The sequence below is a fragment of the Nannobrachium achirus genome (assembly GCF_963921795.1).
Source record: "Nannobrachium achirus genome assembly, chromosome: 4".
Lineage (NCBI taxonomy): Eukaryota > Metazoa > Chordata > Actinopteri > Myctophiformes > Myctophidae > Nannobrachium > Nannobrachium achirus.
In genome coordinates this window covers 12,777,429-12,798,191 of record NC_137813.1, presented here as the reverse complement: position 1 = coordinate 12,798,191, position 20,763 = coordinate 12,777,429, and the positions used below count along the sequence as shown (strand labels likewise).

The 20,763-nt window shown below is 45.7% G+C and overlaps 1 protein-coding gene across 1 annotated transcript in view; it reads left to right on the top strand.

The window, feature by feature from the left end:
• grin2ca (glutamate receptor, ionotropic, N-methyl D-aspartate 2Ca) overlaps positions 1–20,763 on the top strand; it is a gene marked incomplete at both ends in the record, with an annotated part of 125,170 nt that overhangs the window by 77,507 nt on the left and 26,900 nt on the right. Inside the window, one exon of the mRNA XM_080723949.1 lies at positions 4,237–4,448. Within this exon, the coding sequence (XP_080580075.1) occupies positions 4,237–4,448 (212 nt within the window). The remainder of the gene's footprint in view (positions 1–4,236; positions 4,449–20,763) is intronic.

The following is a 20,763-nucleotide window of genomic DNA, read 5'->3' as shown; positions in this document are numbered from 1 at the left end:
ATATGATGATAACACACTGAGTGACACTCATATCTCATCTCATGTCTCTCCTGTATTGTCCCTGCCATGGGTGTAATTAACAGTCCAGAACAGAAGAGGTTTTCACCAGAGCATAACATTAACACTAGTCCGCTTGTCCAGGCCTAAATGGACAAGTCATTGTTATTCTCTAGCTGTCCACTCAGACAAGTGACATAAATATGCAGGCCTTCATCTGTCTCCACTCGTCTATATACGTGACAACTGTCCTAATGGGTATAGTTCTGAAAACTGCTGGCTTATAGTTTCTTTATATTCAGAACGTTACTTTGAAAAGGAGCGGGTGCTACTAATAATTGATTTGAAAATGGTCCTTGTCAGCTGGTTCAAACCGCTTTGATCCGGTCGTGTCTAAGGCGGAGCACAGCCATGTACAGATGTGCCGTTGAAATCGCACATCTGTATGTTTTAGAGATTCCCAGCCTCAGTATAAAGCAGTGGTGAAACAAGTACAATGCTCAAAGACCATGCCATGACAATGGTATAGGCAGTGCATTGCTCCCTTCCTGGCCCCTGGCATCAAGAGTATGAGAAGCCTAGCGGTCCGTCCAGGCACATAACACGTAAGCTCTGATGCCTGACAGTGTGTCGTGGTGGGTCCGAATCCCGTTCCCGATGTCCTTTGCTGCTTGTCACTCCCTGTCTCTCTCCCCATTTCCTGTCAGTCTACGGTCCTATCAATAAAAGGCATAAAAGCCCAAAAAACACATCTTTAAAAAGAAAAGCTGCTTCACGCCCGTGGAAACGGGAGATATGGGCTCCTGACCAATGAACCACATGGCTGGGGAACAGCTTGCTCCCCAGGCTGTACTTAAAACGTGTGTACGTGGCAATAATTCGAAGTTGAAGTTGAAAAGCTATACTCATCTCTGCAGGGCAGCCTACGGATCATTCCTACCAAGTTTCATGGAAGTCATTATGCGTATCCCGAGTTATTTTGCTGACAGACAGACAGACAGACAGACACCGCGCGAACGGTTAATTTGAAATCCTGCAAAACAAATTCGGAACTGCTTGAATACCCCGTCTCGGCCTACAACACAACACCCGCAGACTTCTTGAAAACCGTGCAGGGGGAATTGGTGTAATAATAGCCGTTGGGGGGGGGAATTGCCTTTCATGCTGATAGATGTATAATTGCCGACTCTAAATCTACCCTGTGACCCAAAAATCAATTTCCCCCAAATTATCTACGGGCGGGAATTGTACACAAACGCCGCGTTCAGGTCCAGACACACAAATCACGGAGAAATAGGGGGGAGAACAGCATAAGCAATCTCCAGAAGTCTGAGATTTAGAGACAACAGGATTAACTCATTAAAACCGGCAAAGTGTCATCTTAGATTGTACTGTAGCTATACAGTATACAGCACATTGGTTGGCTATTCGAGAATAGCAGATATACAAGGTCATAGCGCGTCGCGCCACGCTATGAGCTTGTAGATCTGCTCTTTCATCTAAATGTGTGCAAATATTTGAATATATATATATATATATATATATATATATATATATAAAATGTATAAAGCCAACATCTTTTTACTAAAATCTTTGCTTCTGGGGGGGTCCTTGGAACGAAACATTTTGAGATGGCGGTCGGCGGCCAAATGCATATACTTTTTGGGGGTCCTTGACATGAAAGTGTTTGAGCACCACACTGATATATAGCAGTGGTTCTCAACCTGGGGGTCGGGATCCCCAGGGGGGGTCCCCAAATTATTTTGGGGGGTCCCCAGATGATTAACTATTTAACGAGCAACGTTGTTTTCTCACTCAGCAGCAAACAAACCAACATAAAGTTAAGTGTATAGAGGGTATCTACACATTTCTAAAGTGAAGATTTAAGGACTTTTTAACACATCTAAAATGACATATTAAACAATGGCCAAATTGTCAAATATTAGAGTTAAAAAAAATTAAATAGCAGATCTACATGCTCACAACGCCTCACAACGTGAGGCATTGTGAGCCTGTTAACTCAATAACTGCCAGGCGCCGCTAGGTGCCGCTAGAGTGCCAGCCATTCTCCCGTAGGCATTCACTATCACATCCGGGTCGCCAGCCTGAACTGGCTTGGCTTTTCACTCGAATGAGTGCTATGCTAGCGAGCCGGAGGAAGTTAGCTATCAGTTAGCAATCGACTATATAATTTTTTAGAAGAGCGATCTATAGTTATTCAGCCGCCAAAATAACTTGTCTGCTGGCCTCGGAACACAATCCGGAGAAAATCCGCTGTAAAGATGTGTTTTTCTATTGGAGTGGGCGGCCTTTTCTTCCCATTACGGGCCGTGTAAACAGAATCGCGGCCTTGTGCTATAGGATGCTAAATTAGACCGGGGCTTCGTTGATGCCTCCGATTATTTAATTCATTTTACTAAATGAACCGAAAAATGTCGGTTCTTGTAATCCTTAATACGTCTTGCTGAAACAGCGTTTTTTTGGGGGGGCTCTAAACTTTTTCCTAAACCATTTTCAATGGAATAAATCATCGGGACAAGTAGAATGGCTCGTTGGGAAGCGGTGGAAGAGCCAGGACCACCCACGTCGCTACTAGCAGCTCAGGGTAAGCGAAAAAGATTAACAAATTAGTATTGGAATGGAAAAAAGAACCGATATTATTCGGTTTTCGCACAGAAAGAGTTAAAATATGATTATTTTGGGGGTCGCGGCTTGAAAAGGTTGAGAACCAGTGTTTCAGAGAACTGCAGGTGGTAGTGGGTTAAGGCTATACTGGGGCTGATCTACGGCCCGGCGTGCCTCTCTATCCTCCTCCCAAAGAACACTGCTTCATGTGGGATGACTGGAACGCCAGGGGATCCTCCTTATCCATCATGCCTCCGCCGCATCCGTCTCGCATGAGCTGACGGGGTGAAAAAAACATGTTTACGTACATCAGCCATGCGATCCCATGCATGGGCTCTTTATTGTCTCCACCAGGCCGCACGGCCACGGGACCCGGATACTTGCGTTTTCACTCCTGTCCGTCCGTCTTCCTGTCCTGTCTCTGATTGATTGATTGAGTATTTCATTAGACAAAAATGGAGAACAGTACAAGTAGAGTCAATACATATAAAACATTTAGTACTGTACAGTACAAGTACAGTTAAACACAAATAAGTCCTTTTACAGTCTTTTTTACGTCGGAAGTCCTTGGTATTCAATTCATGGACATAACAAATAGCAAGGAAAAAAAAACATTACAAAATCATTACAGTTATAAAAACAAATGTACAAAGTAGGGGAAACAAGGGGGTGGGGCTAAGGTAAGGGGGGGGGGGGGTGCTCACTTCTCGCCTGTCTTTGGGAGAAGTGATAACTACCTCTGTCTCTGGCCTCCTGAAAGGTGAGTTTCAGGGCAGTTTTGAAGGAGGCCAGTGAGCTACATGTTTTAAGGCAGGGGTCTTCAACGTTTTCAGGCCAAGGACCCCTTAGTTGAGAGAGAGAGAGATGAAGCGTGGACCCCCACAACCTTATCCTAGATTCCATATAGTTTCATTGGTTGACAGCACTATCAGTATATTTTGGATTCATGTCAATGTCAGATATTTAACCACTTGAACCGTCAATACTTAATAAACTTGATCCTTCACTCTGTACTTAGTCTGCTTTTTTCCCCTCTACACCAAACCTCTTTGCCGAAAATAGCCGATCTACAAGCTCACAACGCCTCGCGCTGCGAGGCGTTGTGAGCTTGTAGATCTGCTATTTTTGGCTAACGTTCTCAGAATATCGACACTAGGGTTCAAGTGCTATAGAAAAGGAGAAAAAAAGCTCCTATCACACAAAGATTTGGAGGACCCCCTGTAGTAACTCTGAGGACCCCCTAGGGGTCCCGGACCCCCTGTTGAAGACCCCTGTTTTAAGGAAAGTAGCCTTGTCTTGTCCTGTCCTGTCCTGTCCTGTCCTGTCCCATCCTTTGTGTGTGTGTGTGTGTCTGTGAACAGATAATCCCCTTCCACGTTTGGATCAATTGAGGTGGAACACATTTTTTCAAGCTAGCCTCGTGGTGGCGCTATAACAGGCCGCTTCATGCCTATAACTCCAACAATTGGAATTGTAACCCTCTAGTACTTATTTCGTTTTTATTTCATTTCTGTCAGTAAAAAAAAAAGGTAGTCGACAAACATTTTCCCTCATAGTTTTTTAGTCGACGAAATCAACCCCGCCTTTGTTCCTCTTGTGTGTCCCTGTGTCCAGGTGGGGACCTTCGGGATGGGCATCCTGCAGATGAGGTACCCCGTGTGGCCGCGCTACGGCAGCTACCTGGAGCCCGTGTCCGACTACCGCCACCTGACGGTGGCCACGCTGGAGGAGCGGCCCTTCGTCATCGTGGAGGCGGTGGACCCCCAGACGGGCACCTGCGTCAGCAACACGGTGCCCTGCCGCAGGCAGTCCAACAAGACCGAGATGTGAGTATAGCCGTATAGTGGCCGGTGTAAACTAGTGGTTCTCAACTTGTGGGGGGTCCCAAAATTATTTTGGGGGGGTCCCCAGATGATTGGCTTAATGTGCCATCCTTCCATTCCACATAGGCAGTGGTGTGTTCTAGACTTTTTTTGAGGGCATACTATAATCTATGATCGGCGGCTATTCCTGTGGCCAGGGCATACGCCAGTGCATAATGCCTATGAGATACGCTACTTTGAAAGGTTCACGAGGGCAGACGCTTTTTCAAAAAAAAATCTTCACAGCATAGGGCGTATACCCGCGTTACAGGTAGAACACAGCACTGCACGTACCCTAGTCCTCCCATCATGCATTGCGTGTCACTTAGCATATAGCCCGCTCGATTGATTTTGCGTACAGCTTGAGAGTGCCATTAAGCATTGTAGTTAAGAAGCTCTTCCCATGCCATTAGCGACGCCGTGATTTCTTACCACTCAACGCGGCGGGCTGCTCGTTAATCGCACTCAATATTCGGTCGTGCGGTGGCTCGTTAATCGCACTCAATATTCGGTCGTGCGGTGGCGGCGGCGCGCGGCTCAAACAGCCCGACCCGCGAGATCACAGCGTGGCGTGTCTGCATACACCGCACACGACACAGCGTAAATTAGCCATTAGGCCGCTCCGCCGGTGCCCCTAATCTCGCAGCGATCTCGGCGCTGACCCAATAACGGAAAATATATATGAGCCGCGTGGCGGGGTATCAATTAGGGTGGGCGCGCGATTAGGCCGCGCATGCCATCAATCCTGACCACCTTAGAGGCTGATATGGGTGTTCATTAGCGGCGGGGAAAGTGGAGAAAAGGAAACGGCCGGCCATTATCCATTACTGACGATTGGTCGTGACGGGGCGCGGGGACAGCAAGGTGAAGTCCACATCCCTTCCTTCCCCCGCAGTGCAATGGACCCCCGCTAAAGAGGTTTTCAAATCGTGTCATCGCTCCAAATAGGTTATAGTTCTCCCGGCGTTCCTTGGAGCCGGGGGGGCGGGGGAGAGCCTTGCAGGGGGGTGGAACCGTAATGAGCTGGGTTTTTAAGTGGTGCAGTGAAGCCAGTGGTGGGAGTAGTAGGCTCCGCTACAGTAGGCTTTACTCCACTAGATTTATTTGAAAACTTTAGTTACTAGTTGCTTTGCACATATAAATGATTATATTATGAAACATGCATACTTCTAAAATAGATAATCTACAAGCTCAATGTTCTGCAAATCCCCTGAAAATCCACTGTCTTACCAATGGCAGAGCATGTGAAGTTTTGAAATGGCACATGTGTAGGGGGGCAGGGTGGCACAGTGGTTAGCGCTTCGCCTCACAGCTATATGGTCCTGGGTTCGATTCCCGCCGGGGAACGATGCGGGTGCTGGGGGCGTGTTTCTCCCTCCGCGTCATCAGCGCCCACACCTTAGGTGGGGTCGGTGATAGGGCCTTTCTGTGTGGAGTTTGCATGTTCTCCCCGTGTCTCCTAGGGTTGATACCCTCACAAAAACATGCAGTAATCCTGGTCTCAATAATGCCTCCCCCTGGTCAGCCGGGGCGCTTGATGGAGGGGAAAGGAACTGGTTGGAATAACGTGTTCCTTCCATGCGCTACGTCCATCCCGGGGAAATCCCCCCTGTCAGGTGAAAAGAAACAACTTGGACTACTCATGCATTGAAGGAAGCATGAGGTCAGTCCGTTGTCTCCCCAGTCGCGGCAGAGGGAGAGCAGAGCCCAGGATTACATAGGCATTTGGCACTGGGTGAAAAATGGGTTGCAAAATCGTGGGATAAAAATTATAAAAAAATAAATAAAAAAAAGTTGTCCTCTGTTTACAGAGGACGATATTTGCCGATATTTGCTGATATTTACCATCGACTCCAATGCAATCCAGGATCTTTAGAGCTCATTTTCTCTGTTTTTTCTCCCATGCATGAGGTGTGCAAGGTTTAATCATGGCTAAGTTGACGAAAATCTAAATCTAAAATGCTTGGTAGCCAATAGCTAACTTCAAGCTAACTTCATCCTCTTCCTGTACATGCACAAAGGAAAGTGTTCTGGCAAGTCATGGCTCCAGGGCTTGGGCATGCATTACCAGCATATCTCTATTATTCTCTGGTTACTGGGCGCCCTCTAGTGGTGATAGGCTGGCATTAAATGAGTTAAGGGTGTGGAGGAGGGGCCCTTGTGTTGGGAGGGCCCTTGTGTTGGGAGGGACGCCCCCGGGGCCGGACACGGCGGTCAGGACATCGGCGACCTGACATTTCCCAGCATGCTGTGTGCTCCACATTCCCCTTGTGAGGTCTAGAGTTGTCAGAAGGAAGGAAGAAAGGAAGGAAGCAGGGACGTGCTGGCCATTGGGAAAAGCGGGACAACTCCCCAACGGCTGGTTCATTCCATTCCATTCCGGCCATTAGGAAAAATAAAAAATAAAATGTGGGCCTTCGTTCCTTTTTGGGGATGGGCGGCCAACAAAGTAAATTGTCACTGTCGGGTAGAAACCTTGTATCTCCAAGTTTCAAATTTGTACATTTTTCTCACAAAGCAAAGCCCTGCTTCATCATACAAGGCTGTTGCACAAAAGTAGTGAAAACAGTGCTTGTAGATCGGCTGTTTTCACTAGTTTAAATCATTTTTAAATGATAAATACAAAACAAACGGTTTTGGACAGAAAAGGTTTCCACCCAACAACGACAAAATATAACTCATGTAATTGGCCCACTGGGGATCTCTCTCTATAGCACGCAATAAGGGCCTCTCCAACTCTTTTTCCCGGGCTGAATCAGGGGCCCAGCACGTCCCTGGAAGGAAGGAAGGAAGGAAGGAAGGAAGGAAGGAAGGAAGGAAGGAAGGAAGTTAGGAAGGAAGGAAGGAAGGGAGAAAGAAAGGAAGAAAGGAAGAAAGACACACTTTTGGCCCTACTCCGTTGCCCCTATACATGCCAAACTTTGCACACACACTCCTTGGCTGCCAAGCCACAACCACAAACAAACCGCCCCTGATTTCTCACATGCCCCTCTTCTAGCGCCACCATGAGGTTGAGTATACATGCGACCTGGCGGTCACTTATCTCCCGATTAGGGAGTCTTATTGGTGTGTATGTACTCTGTGTGTGTGTGTGTGTGTGTGTGTGTGTGTGTGTGTGTGTGTGTGTGTGTGTGTGTGTGTGTGTGTGTGTGTATACAGTATATTATGATTGGTAAACCAGTCATATTGAAAAAGGAGCGCTCGTTTTCCTCGAGTTCACGCTCCCCCCACGAGGGAAACAAAAAAAAAACAAGAAATTACGCCTCAGAGGTACAGAGACTAAGGGGGCGGACAATGATATGCGATTATGTTCCTATCGGGACATAACTCGGACGCTGCGCTGAGTTGGCTGAAGGTGTGACTTCGCAAAGCTCAGGCCCGGGGCTGGCCCAACTTACGCCCTGGGCAAACTTCATCTGATGCTGTGGGGTCGGGACCCCCAGGGGGGTCACCAAATTATTCTGGGGGGTCCCCAGATGATTAGCTTAATGCTCAACATTGTTTTCTCACTCAACAGTAAACAAACAAACATAAAGTTTAAGTGTATAGAGGGTATCTTCACATTTCTAAAGTGACAATTTAAGGACGTTTTAATACCTCTAAAATAACAAATTAAACATTGGCCAAATTGTCAAATACTAGAGGCTGAAATTGTGAAAATAGCAGATCTACATGCTCACAACACCTAGCAACTCGAAGTATTGTGAGCATGTAGATCTGCATGCTATTTTCACAATAGAACCGTGTTATACAAAATGTAATGCCTCAACTCTTAGTTCTCCTCTGGGTGGGGGGTCCCCTGTTAAAATATGATTATTTTGGGGGTCGTGGCCTGAAAAGGTTGAGGAGAACCACTGGTCTAAGTAGGAGGGCGGCTCCGGTCGCCATCCGTTGTGGGGTCCTCCGCTCCAGACCGATCCCTCACGCCCTCGCCCCCGAGACCCAACCCGCCTGGCCGACCATCTGTGCGGCTTGCCTGTTCCTCCTCTGAGAGGTAGCAGGAAATATGGTCCGGACCATCCAGCCGATCCCCGGCCCCAAACACTTAACACCGGGCTTATTAGTGGGGCAGCTCCTCTGGTGGACCAAGTACTCCACTCCAGTACTTAAAAGTAAAAGTAAAGGTATAGATATATACCCCTCCAGGTTAAATTACTCTGTCAAATGTATGCTTGAGTTAAAGTTGGCTACTGCAGTAAGTGCTTGCTTTTTAATAACAAAGATACTTTATTTTCCAAAAATACATGCTTTTAAAAGTACTTCAGTAACTACAAAGTCCAATACATATAGCAATGATAGTGATGGACATATTGTGTCAGTCTAGTGTGGTTGCCGCGACACGAGTCACACTTGCAAATTAATTCCGTCCTTGTCCCTTTATGCCCATATATGGAGATCCACATCCCTGTACCGATGTGCGATGTCATCAATATCAAGCGCATATCTGGGAATGCCCATATTTGGCGATGGCCATATACTGTATGGACGCTCCATATATGGCCAAGACAGTATGGGAAAATATTTTGTCCACATTTTGTCCAACTTAAACAACCAACCGCAACTTCAATCACACTTGCAAATGAATTACGTCCTGTGCGAAATCCGTCCTGCAAGACCTCGCCCTTCAGGGCAAGGTTGCTTCTCGCCCTTAGGGCAACAATGAAATTAGGCAATTACAAAAGCTTTGTCTGTGAAAGGTAGTGGAGTGAAATTCACAAGTATCCAAAGATACAACTACTGAAGTAAAGTACAGATACAATAGGAAAAAAAAGACTAAAGTAAATAGTATACTTAGTTACTGTCCACCACTCGGCCCGGTGGGGCTCTTGCATTTAGAGGGGCGCAGATTCACGGGTGGATCCCCCTCGGGCTCCCCCTGGCTCCGTGTCAAAGTGTCCTTGAGCAAGACGCTGAAGCCCTAACTGCTCCTGATGAGGGCGGTATACCTTTGCACGACTGCCTCCGCTGTCGGTGCGTGATAATGTGTGTGGGGGATGGAGTCATCTCTGGAGATGGACTGCTGTGCTCCACACAATTTGCAGACGCTTCCACCTAACAGTCTGTTTAGTCTGGATGCGCTGGCGGGGAGCCGCCGCAAATAAAGTGGATGCCCCGCCTCCCTCCCACCCACTTGCCTTTTTTTGGCCTGTGCATTCGCGTAAATAACTCCTACTGGAAAACAATCTCACTGCTAATAGCAGGAATGGACATTCTAAAATATATATTTTTAAATGTACTTTTGTCTCTGCCAGACAGCCAGACAGCCCAAGGCTGGAGACTAGGTTTTTGCTCACGATGTGACGCATCGTGAACTTGTAGATCTGCTATTTAAAAAGAAAAAAAATTATACCATTGAAAACATTAAAAAAAAACATGTTGATGCCAATACTTCTTTTACTTTTACTCAAGTACATGTTGAATTCCATACCATTCTTTTACTTGTAAGGGTACACAGTGCACACACACCAAAATACCTATGAGAGTGGAATCCGCATTCCGCCAATGCATTTCAATGAGAATGGAGCGATTTCTTGCCAGGAGAGGATTTCTGCAAAAAACGCTAAATTCTCATTGAAATGCATTGGCGGAATGCGGATTCCACTCTCATAAGTTTTTTGGTGTGTGTGCACCCTAACACAGTATTTCTACGTTGCTGTATTGATACTTTTACTTGAGTGAAAAAAAGACTACTTTTCCCACCACTGCATAAAAGGATCTACAAGTTGCTATCTGTTGCAATTCCTACACAGTACTTGTAGTCCTGGTGTATTCACTACGTTTGTGATACTGTCTTGAAAGAAATACGTAGGGGAATAAAGGCGAAAAAAGTTGAACTACACCTGCACTCTGTCGAGGTGTAGCAGAGCGCACCACCACTGGCATCACCACTGGCAAGGCCAGTGACATCACCACTGGCATCACCAGGAATGCTGGTCCCTCATTGGCTGTTAATGATGACATAACCAGAAATATTGGTCCCTGATTTGGCTACGGGCTTAAACACACACAGCTACCCACCTACCTACCTACCTACCTACCTACCTACCTACCTACCAACCTACCTACCTACCTACCTACCTACCTACCTTTATACGCAAGTAAATATGGAGATACAAGCCTTCTGACCGACCTTCTGACAAAGACAAGACCCGTATCTTGACTTTGCGTGGCGCTCTGTGCCTCAGACCACGTTGGCGCTGTGTGGATCCATCGGCATTGAGATTGATAGCGGGGTAATTCTCAGCTGAAAGGTGCTATCGACCCACCCCGGATGATGTCATCCATCTATTAGCCACGCTCAATGGGAGCTAAATTATGAGTTGATGTGATTAAAAAGCCAGGGACTGCGTCACACAGCGGTAGATGAGGTCCTGGGAGCTCCGCTCTGGCAGGAACCGCGCAGTACAATAATAATAATCTTCCAAGTCGGAAACATCATACAGGCATGGAAATAGCAGTGTATTATTTTACCGTTTGCATCAGAACAGGGGTCATCATGTCCCATCATGTCCCAAAATGTGTCCTTCGCAAAGACTTTGAATTTTCTTTTTGAAGCGGTGAAAGCCGCTTCCAAGGAGTGGCTTTGTCTGTCCCGTACATGTTTTTGGGAGGATTCCCATAGATTCCCAAGGAGTGGCTTTGTCTGTCCCGTACATGTCCCGTGCATGCAGAATTGAGGATTGGTCAAGCTTCACATGACATTTTGGCCCTCCACGCCTCCAGACAAAATCATTCATTCATTCAGAATTCATAAAAATATAGAACTAAAGCACATAGAAAGTATAGATCTAGAACACAGAATGTATAGATCTAGAACACAGATTTCATAGCTCTAGAACACATAGAATAACAGTTCACCGGTTCACTTCGAACCGAGGTTTGATGTTTTTAAGCACAAATGCTCTTGGAATCATTAGTTCCAATATTATTGAACCTCCAGGTTTTCTTCGGAATATGTATGACACGTATTTACTACGACACTATGGCACATTATGAGTCCATTGGTTCTAGTTATCTTTTTTTTTTGCAAGGATCCCCTTAAAGATGGGGTCCCATGATTTCTCCCCCCCCCCCCCCCCTAAAAAAAACATGATTATCAGGTATTATGATTATACTAGGAGTAAGATTTTTCCAAAAAAGTATACAGAAAGAGTTAAAATTAGGTTTCTATGTGGCCACACCCACCAGTTCATTAAGTATGCCTGGTTGTTCAGGTGGGTGGTGACCCAGCTGAAGTTAGCCACACCCACAGTGTTGGGTGAATGGTAAAAGGGGAGGGAATGATTATATGAAGTCACTCTATCTGTGTTTTTGGATCGGCACTTTTTGACCGTGGGTGGCAGCCTCGAGGAAGAATCCCAAAATACAAAGGGAATATATAATAAAGCAATAAGCCACAAGAGGCGAGTGGTTACCGGGGGAGTATACACCGGCTGAGAGGCGTTGGGAAACACGAGGCGTCAGCCGAGTGTTTCCGACCCTCTCAGCCGGTGTATACTCCCCCGGTAACCACAAGCCTCGCGTGGCTTATTGCTTTTCTAAAACGGTCACAATATTGCAACATGAATATCATAGCATTGCATTATTTAAAGAAAAAAGTACACTTCTCCGCCACCAGGAAGAGACATTTCCTTGCGTTTACTACATAGGTTTACCAGCAGGAACGGGACTTACGGAAGCCAGTGTGTGTTTACAAAGTCACGTCATTCTTTTTGCCAAAAAAATAGGGAAACAACACTTGTGTTAGATCAGTCTCATGTTAAGAAGTTAAGAACCATATTCGATCCATACACATGTTTATTTTCATCCAGATTTAGCTGCTATATCACATCAAAAACGCTAGCATAGCAACCTAAGCTAAACAGCCGAGTGGTGCCTGGAGAATAGAGGGCGCTTGTTGCCTTTACAAGCCCCGCCCGGAGCCATTCAGTCACTGTCCTATGCATGCGGGCGGTGCTTAGAAGCACCCGCACGGCAGGATTTGAGAGGAAATCAAACGCTCGCTTCTCTAGTTCAGCCTCACGGCACAGTGGAAAGAAATAACGCACCTGGCTTTGATATAAACTGATTCAAGGCATGGGTTACAGTCTCAGGTATACCATGGCACCCAGCCAATCAGAATCAAGGAATGGAACTAGCCGTTTTAGAATTGCTCATAACAACCACACCAGGGGATCTAATGAAATACTGTCAACCTCATAGACACATGAAAACCAGAAAAAGTACAAAACTATGGCACCACCTCTTTAACTCTGAGAGTGTTCTAACCGAACCAAATGCTTCAATTTGGTTCACTCTCAGAGTTACAGACCTGTTATGGTCATTCAGGGCTAGCTCTGTATGCGTTTCTGGTACCTTCTTTTTAAATTATTATTATTACACTTACACTTACACTTGATGATTAAGTATGGCGGATTACAATAAGTGTTTTGCCATTGCATGGCAGGCACACTTAATTAGTTTTCGAGCTAGAGAACATGTTGGTTATTCACAAACATAATATCTAGGGAGCGTACTTGGCTCACTGGAAAGACTCTGCTACACTAGATGGAACAGAGCCTTAATTAGTACCGTTGTTGGTAACACCTGTGATGGAAGTAATTATCCGTGTACAAACATTGAGACACTGCACATCATTTCCTTCAGGTTGCATCATGTTGTAGAGATTCCCCAACCCATTGTTTTAGTGAGCGCTCATTCTGTTTCATTCAACATCCTGTGTATGAGACCAGGGGCATCACAAGGGGTAGGAAAGTGGGACTGAGTTACTAGGGCCCAAGGTGGTGGAGGGGCCTTAATTATTTTATACTTTAGCTATTGAAAAATAGCAGATATACAAGCTCACAGCGCGGCACCGAGTGCCGCGCTGTGAGCTTGTAGATCTTCTATTTTTTAAAAGTTGTGAAAATGTGTGCAAATCTTTGAATATATGTATTTTTAAGCGAACATTTGTAACTCAAATTTTGCTTCTGGGGGTCCCTGGAACTCAATATTTTGAGATGGGGTTCCGTGGCCAAATACATACCATTTTGGGGGTACTTCACATGAAAAGGTTTGAGCTCCACTGACATAGAAACATAGGTTTTTCAAAAAACCTCAGAAGGATTTGAAATATTCAAAGATTTTCATGATTTTTCAAAAATAGCAGATCTACAAGCTGGCAGCGCGGCACAATAGTTAAAGCACAAGGGCCCCGCAGTGAATCCTTGTACCCAGGGCCCAGAATTTGGTGCGACACCCCTGTATGAGACTTGTGAGCCGTTGCAGAGCAGATACTTTTTTTTTTATATATTCTTTTCTTTTCTTTTAATTACTATTATTTATTTTACATCATGTTTGTAAACATACAGGCATTTTCTGGGTATATGGGCGTCTTCATAACATAGAATAAAGTTTCCAGAACATTAGCTATGTTATTGCACTAACTAGCATTGAATGTTATGGTCACTTTGATTTGGGGGCACTGTACTATATTGATAGTTGTGCCTAAGGACACTTTATGTAATATATATATATATATATATTATTTGTTCCCTTTCTTGATGTACCTTGCTCTTACTGTACTCTGTTCTTGTTTTTTGATTTTATTTTCTTTATCTTTTTTCTTACTTATCTGTAACTTTGTAAATAACCTTATACTGCTGTGCTGCCTCTGGGCAACTGATTTCCCCCCCTTGGGATAATAAAGGTATCTATCTATCTATCTATCTATGTCTAGTTTTATTAGTCTCGCGAGGCCAGACTGTTGCCTCCGCGATTTGGGCAAATGCTCCCGGCATACAGTCTGGCAAACGGAAATAGAAACGATGAATGCGAGATAAAGCGGATGTGACGCAATCGCTCCCTTGGTGCAGTAACAATAACATGTCCTACTGGAAGCGTTATGTTTCCTTTCAACATTTCTGGGGGCGTTATTTCGTCTTTTTCTGGTGTTATTGGTGTTACTTCCATGTTGTTTTCAAACGTTTTCTAAAACTATACAGCCATAACAAGAATATGCCACTCGAATGACTTTGTCTGAGCTGTTGTGTTTCTGTTATGTTTCCTGTGGGACTACAGTTCAGTGCAGCAGCGGCTACTTCCGATACTCGCCGTTCGGGAGCTGCCGTTCCAGACTCTATATAGCATTCGGAGATTGTGGAATAGTTGTCTGGCTACGCGAGACAAAGTTTTATCAACCTGTGGCTATTTATAACAACATTTCCAATAGTCCATAACATTATTGTCCCGTTCTTCCAGAAATGAATAACGCCATCCCAAGTTAAAATATGATTATTTTGGGGGTCACCGCCTGAAAAGGTTGAGAACCACTGGTCTATAGGGGGACCATATATGAGGCTATGGCTATTTCTTATATTTGGTGGTCCAACCATGGAACAGTCATGAACAACACTCTGTGTTACTGTCCCGCAGCTCTCTCCTCTCTCCGCCCTTGGTTTCGTGTCCCGCTACATTCCGTCCGTTTTGTTGTTATTAAACTTTGAGTAGAGACGTCCCTCAAGCCTCTCAAGGACTCAGCGTAAGAGACGAGAACCATAAAGAACTGCGTGTCTCTTCTTTTTTTACTCTCGTTTTCCTCGAGACTAGAGTACAGACATCACTATTACAGACACAATGAGACAATGCTCGTGGGCTCTCCATCTCTTCTTTTTTTCCCCCCTAGAAGTATTTTTGGCATTGCTATGCTTTACTTCAGACCAGGTCAGCATAGAGAGACAGCAAACCAAGGGCGGAGAGAGAGAGAGAGAGAGAGAGAGAGAGAGAGAGAGAGAGAGAGGGAGAGAGAGGGAGAGAGAGAGAGAGAGAGAGAGAGAGAGAGAGAGAGAGAGAGAGGAGAAACGTGTGAGACAACGCGGGGGATTCGAACCCAAGTCTTTGTGCTCAGCCGCGAGGCGTGAGTTGGTGTGATGAGAAAAAAAAAAGGAAGTGGATTACTAAGCATTTAGAAATAATTGGCAAAACGTTAAGAATATTAATAACATAATAACCAGTAAGCCCAGGACGGAATTCATTTTCAAGTGTGATTTGAGTTGTGGTTGGTTGTTTAAGTTGGACAAAATGTGGACAAAATATTTTCCCAAATACGGATATGACTGACGTCTTGACATCATAGATGTCTTATGTTATAGACCACATGAGACTCACACAATATGTCCATATATGGGCATTCCAATGTAGCCTGGCTCCAGCCAATAGACCCGCCCACTCTCTGAGTGAACTGCATCTCTTGGTCTGGATGTGTCATATGACGTGTCTCTTGCTACCGGAAGCTTCTCAAACCGACCGAAACCGACCAATAAATCAATGCAATGCGGAGGAGGGGCGCGTCTAACTTTTGAAAATCAACAGAAACAGTGGAGGGAGGGGTGGCTGCGTGGCTCACCAGAGTTCTTAATTGCTCCCTTTGAACTTCAAAAGGGCTCCGAACTGCAGTCATTGATTGAGCCATACAAGTGTCGACTAGCTCGTTAGTGATTCTCTCTAATCAATGAAACATCAAAGACAATGACCTGTTTGGTGCATGTCATTGAGGGGAGGGGGAGGAGGGAATGTTTTGTGTGCAAAAGTCAAACACAACCCCTCCCACCAGATCTCTTGTGATTGGGAATTTCAAATTTTAAATCCCCTCCCCTTTTCAATCAAATAGAATGGCCACAAGTTCAGACTCAAGCCCCAGCGTAGAGTCTGAAATCAGGCTAATTCCAATGGGCTTAATGACATCAGGGAGATCCATATATGGGTATACAAGGGACAAGGACGGAATGTGATGTCACAATGTGATGTCATAGGTCAGCTATATAGACATTGAGACGTTGAGGCGTTACCCTCTCGCGTTACTGACAAGATGTGATGGTTTTCATAGTGTAAACGTTTCGTTGTGTCTTTGGCCAACGACCATGGCGTTTCTTAGGGCGATGCACAGCGGTAACGTGACCCGGCTCTCCCTCCAAACAGACGCAGCTGACTGAGCAGTTGTTGATTAGCGTGACTAACTGACAGACGGACATACTGTAGGCTCGGCATTCTCATACTAAATGCTCCCTGACGGTCGCAATGACATGAATGTAACAAAGTGATTTAAAACAAGTTTTTCTTTTTCTTTTTTTTTTTTTTTTTTGTGATATCTGGGCCAACCCAGGCACCTCGTGGGTGCTCTGCCCACTACTCCCCAAACAGACATTCAGTAGCAATGGGCAGTCCGACGCTGGGGGAACTGGCATCTGATGGATGCTGGGTACGCTGAGTTTACTCTGGTGTTTGTGTGGAGAGATAGAGAGATAGAGAGATAGAGAGAGAGAGAGAGAGAGAGAGAGAGAGAGTGGGAGAGAGGGAGAGAGGGACAGGGAGGGGGATCTACTGTACATGCTCACAACACCTCGCGTTGTGAGCCGTTGTGAGAATGTAGATCGGCTATTTTCACATTTCTGCCTCTAATATTTGACAATTTGGCCGATGTTTAATCTTTCATTTCAGAGGTATTAAAAAGTCCTTAAATTGTCATTTTAGAAATGTGCAGATAGCCTGCAGGAGAGGAAGGGAGGGAGAGAGAGAGAGAGAGAGAGAGAGAGAGAGACCCAGTGATCTATCATTCAAACATTCAAATGATAAGCTACAGTATTGGCTAGCAGGTCAATTTCAGCAACCCTGGACACTGTTCTCATAGACGTGCAGGGAATGTTAGAGAGGCAGGGGCTGAAATTTCTAAAAGGGCCTTTTGGTGAAAATATCGAAAACAGCTGACCTCCAAGCTCACAACGCGTCTTGGAGGTCGGCTATTTTCGGTGCTTGACACCACACTGAACTAAGCAGTATCAAGTCAATACTTGGCATGGATTTCTAGAGGCATAATGCTGCATTCAAGTTCAGGAGAGTTTGGACAAGGCATTTCTCTTGAATGCTGCCTTCAGGTATAGCATGGAAAGAGGGGCATTTGCGTTTCTTTCACCATAAAAAACTGCATTCATGGTCTGGAGAGGGCACTTTTACAGGCGGATAAAAGGCAGGGGCTCAAGTCCCCTTTGATGTCTATGTGTGCACGTGCCTGCTTTCGTGCATGCCCGGGTGCCTGTGGCCGGCAGAGAGAGAGAGAGAGAGAGAGAGAGAGAGAGAGAGAGAGAGAGAGAGAGAGAGAGAGAGAGAGAGAGAGAGAGAGAGAGAGAGAGAGAGAGAGAGAGGGAGGGGAGAGAGGGAGGGAGAGAGGAGAGAGAGAGGGAGAGAGAGAGAGGGAGAGGTTAACTCTCTTCCCTCCAAAGTACTCATTTGTTTTATTTTTTATGGCGGCTCTCACTCCCTGCGCCAGGGATGTGCTGGCCATTGGGAAAAGCGGGACAACTCCCGAACTGCCGGGTTCATTCCCGGCCCGGTCCAGGCCGGCCATTACGGAAAAAAAATAAACTAAAATTCCATTTTGGGGGCTGGGCGGCCAACAAAGTAAATCGTCACTGTCGGACAGAAATCTTGTATCTCCAAGTTTCAAATGTGTACATTTTTTTCGCAAAGCAAAGCCCTGCTTCATCATACAAGGCCGTTGCACAAAAGTAGTGAAAACAGCCGATCTACAAGCACACAACGCCTCGCACCGCGAGGTGTTGTGTGCTTGTAGATCGTCTGTTTTCACTAGTTTAAATCATTTTTTAAATGATAAATACAAAACAAACGGTTTTGGACATCCACCCGACAACGACAAAATATAACTTATGTAATTGGCCCACTGGCTTGTCACTTGTCAGATCTGAAAATGGCAAATCTGTGAGTAGCAGCAGCGCTATAGAGAGAGATCTCTCTCTATAGCGCGCAATGAGGGCCTCTCCAACACTTTTTCCTGGGCTGAATCAGGGCCCAGCACGTCCCTGGGCGTCTCTCACGTTAGCCGCTAACTCCCTGCGCTGTCCATCTCATTGCCTCGTGGCCTCCTCCTCCTGCTCTCTGCAGAGAGAGAGAACAGTCCATGCCCTGGGGGGGCGGGGGGTGGGGGGGGGGGGGGGGGGGGGGGGGGGGGGGGGGGGGGGGGGGTGATGTGTCATTAGCACTGTGGCTGTATCCAAGCTCACGGCTCACTAGCTCCGCCGCAGTCTTGACTCCCTCGCAAAACACAAAGCTGCACAAAGCTGACCTTGTGCGAGCCGCTAGCTGTCACACGCGGCTATAAAAAATACTCTGTTTCAAGTAAAAGGCCTGTGTTGAAAATGTTACTGGAGTAAAAGTAAAGTACCAAAAGTAAAAGTACGGGGTGGCATAGCTCAGGGGTAGAGAAACCGTCATTAGAGCACGAAGGGTTCCTAAAGGGATCCCAGCGGGCTCCCCCTGAGTTATTGTCGAAGAGTCCTTGAGCAAGACTCCTGAACCCCTAGTTGCTCCCGGTGAGCAGGTTGGTGCCTTGCATGGTTTCCTCCGCCATCGGTGTATGAGTGTGTGCGTGAATGGGTGAATGTAATGCACAATCTATGTAAAATGCCTTGGAAAAAATATTTTCAAACATTTACTTAACATGTTTGAAAATCACAGATCTAAGCTCACAAGCTCACAGTCACGCTGTGTCACAATGCTGTGTTGTGAGCTGCTTGCTGGTGGTTTGAGAAACGAAAGGTCCACTCTTCTTTTTTCCACATTTTCACTGTCTCACTTTTCCCAATTACAATTTACAATTTAGGCATTTAGTGATGCATAGCGATTTAAAGTAAACAAGGACAACACGAGGTAATACATCAAATGCATGGAAATAGTAATCCAGGCCCGTAGGTAAACCTAGAACCTATTATCAGTCTAACAGTGGAATAACCAACAAACCAATAATCTGTACGTGAAAACGATACACGCTATAGGATGCGGTTCTCAAACTTGTTGCACATTAAGTTCATCATCTGGTGTTGTAATTGTGAACATCCTTGATGTTTTGGAAGTATTTTGTCAGGTACATAACATGGTTATCTTAGGTGGAGTCTGAAGAGGTGAGTCTTCAGAACGCACAGCGGCAGATTGGATTTATGTGTTTTCATCCTAAGAGCCTCAGCGTTGTGTGCAAGACTTTTCTGTTTATTGTGGCCTTTAAACGGTCGCCTCTCGCAACGTTCACATCCATCTTTGGTAAAGCCTTGGGTTTAGAGCACAAACTTTGCTGTTTTATCACCTCTGCTCCATATATAACGGCCAGCTTCTGCTTAGTATGCAAGACCTGCACCTGTGTGCTCTCTCTCTCTCTCTCTCTCTCTCTCTCTCTCTCTCTCTCTCTCTCTCTCTCTCTCTCTCTCTCTCTCTCTCTCTCTCTCTGTGTGTGTGTCATCAGTGCTGTATGCCTGGCAGGTACAAGCGAGGGAACACATCATTGCTGTCGGGCAGAAACCTTGTATCTCCATAATCCATTATTTAATGTTTTGTTTTCTTTTACTTTTTTTCATGAATGGATGCCTAACTTCGTGTCACACACAAGTAGCAAAACCAAATCCGATTTACAAGTTCCTGGTAAAGCAGGCTGCAGTCTGTTGGCCATCCATGTTAACTACTCCACCACTTAAACTGCACTTTGAAAGACTCTTTCCGTCGACGCAAAATCTCAACCTCAAACAATGCTGAACTACAAGCTCAAATACGGACGTCCGCTGGGTTTCGAGTTGGTTAATCCCTCTGTTCTTTGTGAAACAGAGCGGAGTTGCAGCTGTACCTTCCATGCCGAATCTCTTTGCCAGAAATAGCAGAACTTGTAGAATGTTGATTCTTGGTAAATGTTGGGATGCCAGTGGCTAAACACTTAAAGGTGATACACCATGAATTTAAAAAGTATTTATGTCATATTGTTTATGTCCCAAAAACGTTTTTCAAAAGGTTTGAGGCTAAATTACCACTCCTGAATAGAGAGCCTCTCTCATTTTTGAATAGGCCTAAATGGGTTTTAAAGATCTGCTATTTATTTGGAAAATACATTGGCCCCAGAACGGAGACGCTTACGGGTTCGTGTTCCAGACAGTCGTGCATGTTTGTCCCCGGAAGAGACTGATACAGACAGAAAGACACGCGTCGACAATTCCCTGTTTGAAAAAAAGAAACGAGACATTTCCGCCAGAGCGACTTCCAGCTCTTTTTTTTTTCCTCCTCTTTTTTTCCCTTTTCACTGAAGCATAAACGAGGCTTAAAGCAGCCAAATGTCTGAGGAGGAAGCTTGCGTCTGAGGGAGTTAAGACCCCTCCCGGTGCAACAAGGGGCCAAGGTCCACGAGGGACGGGTTGAAAGGTTGTGCCGGGGGCTGACCGGCGGTCTGGCCCGGTCAGTCGGTCCGTCGAATAAT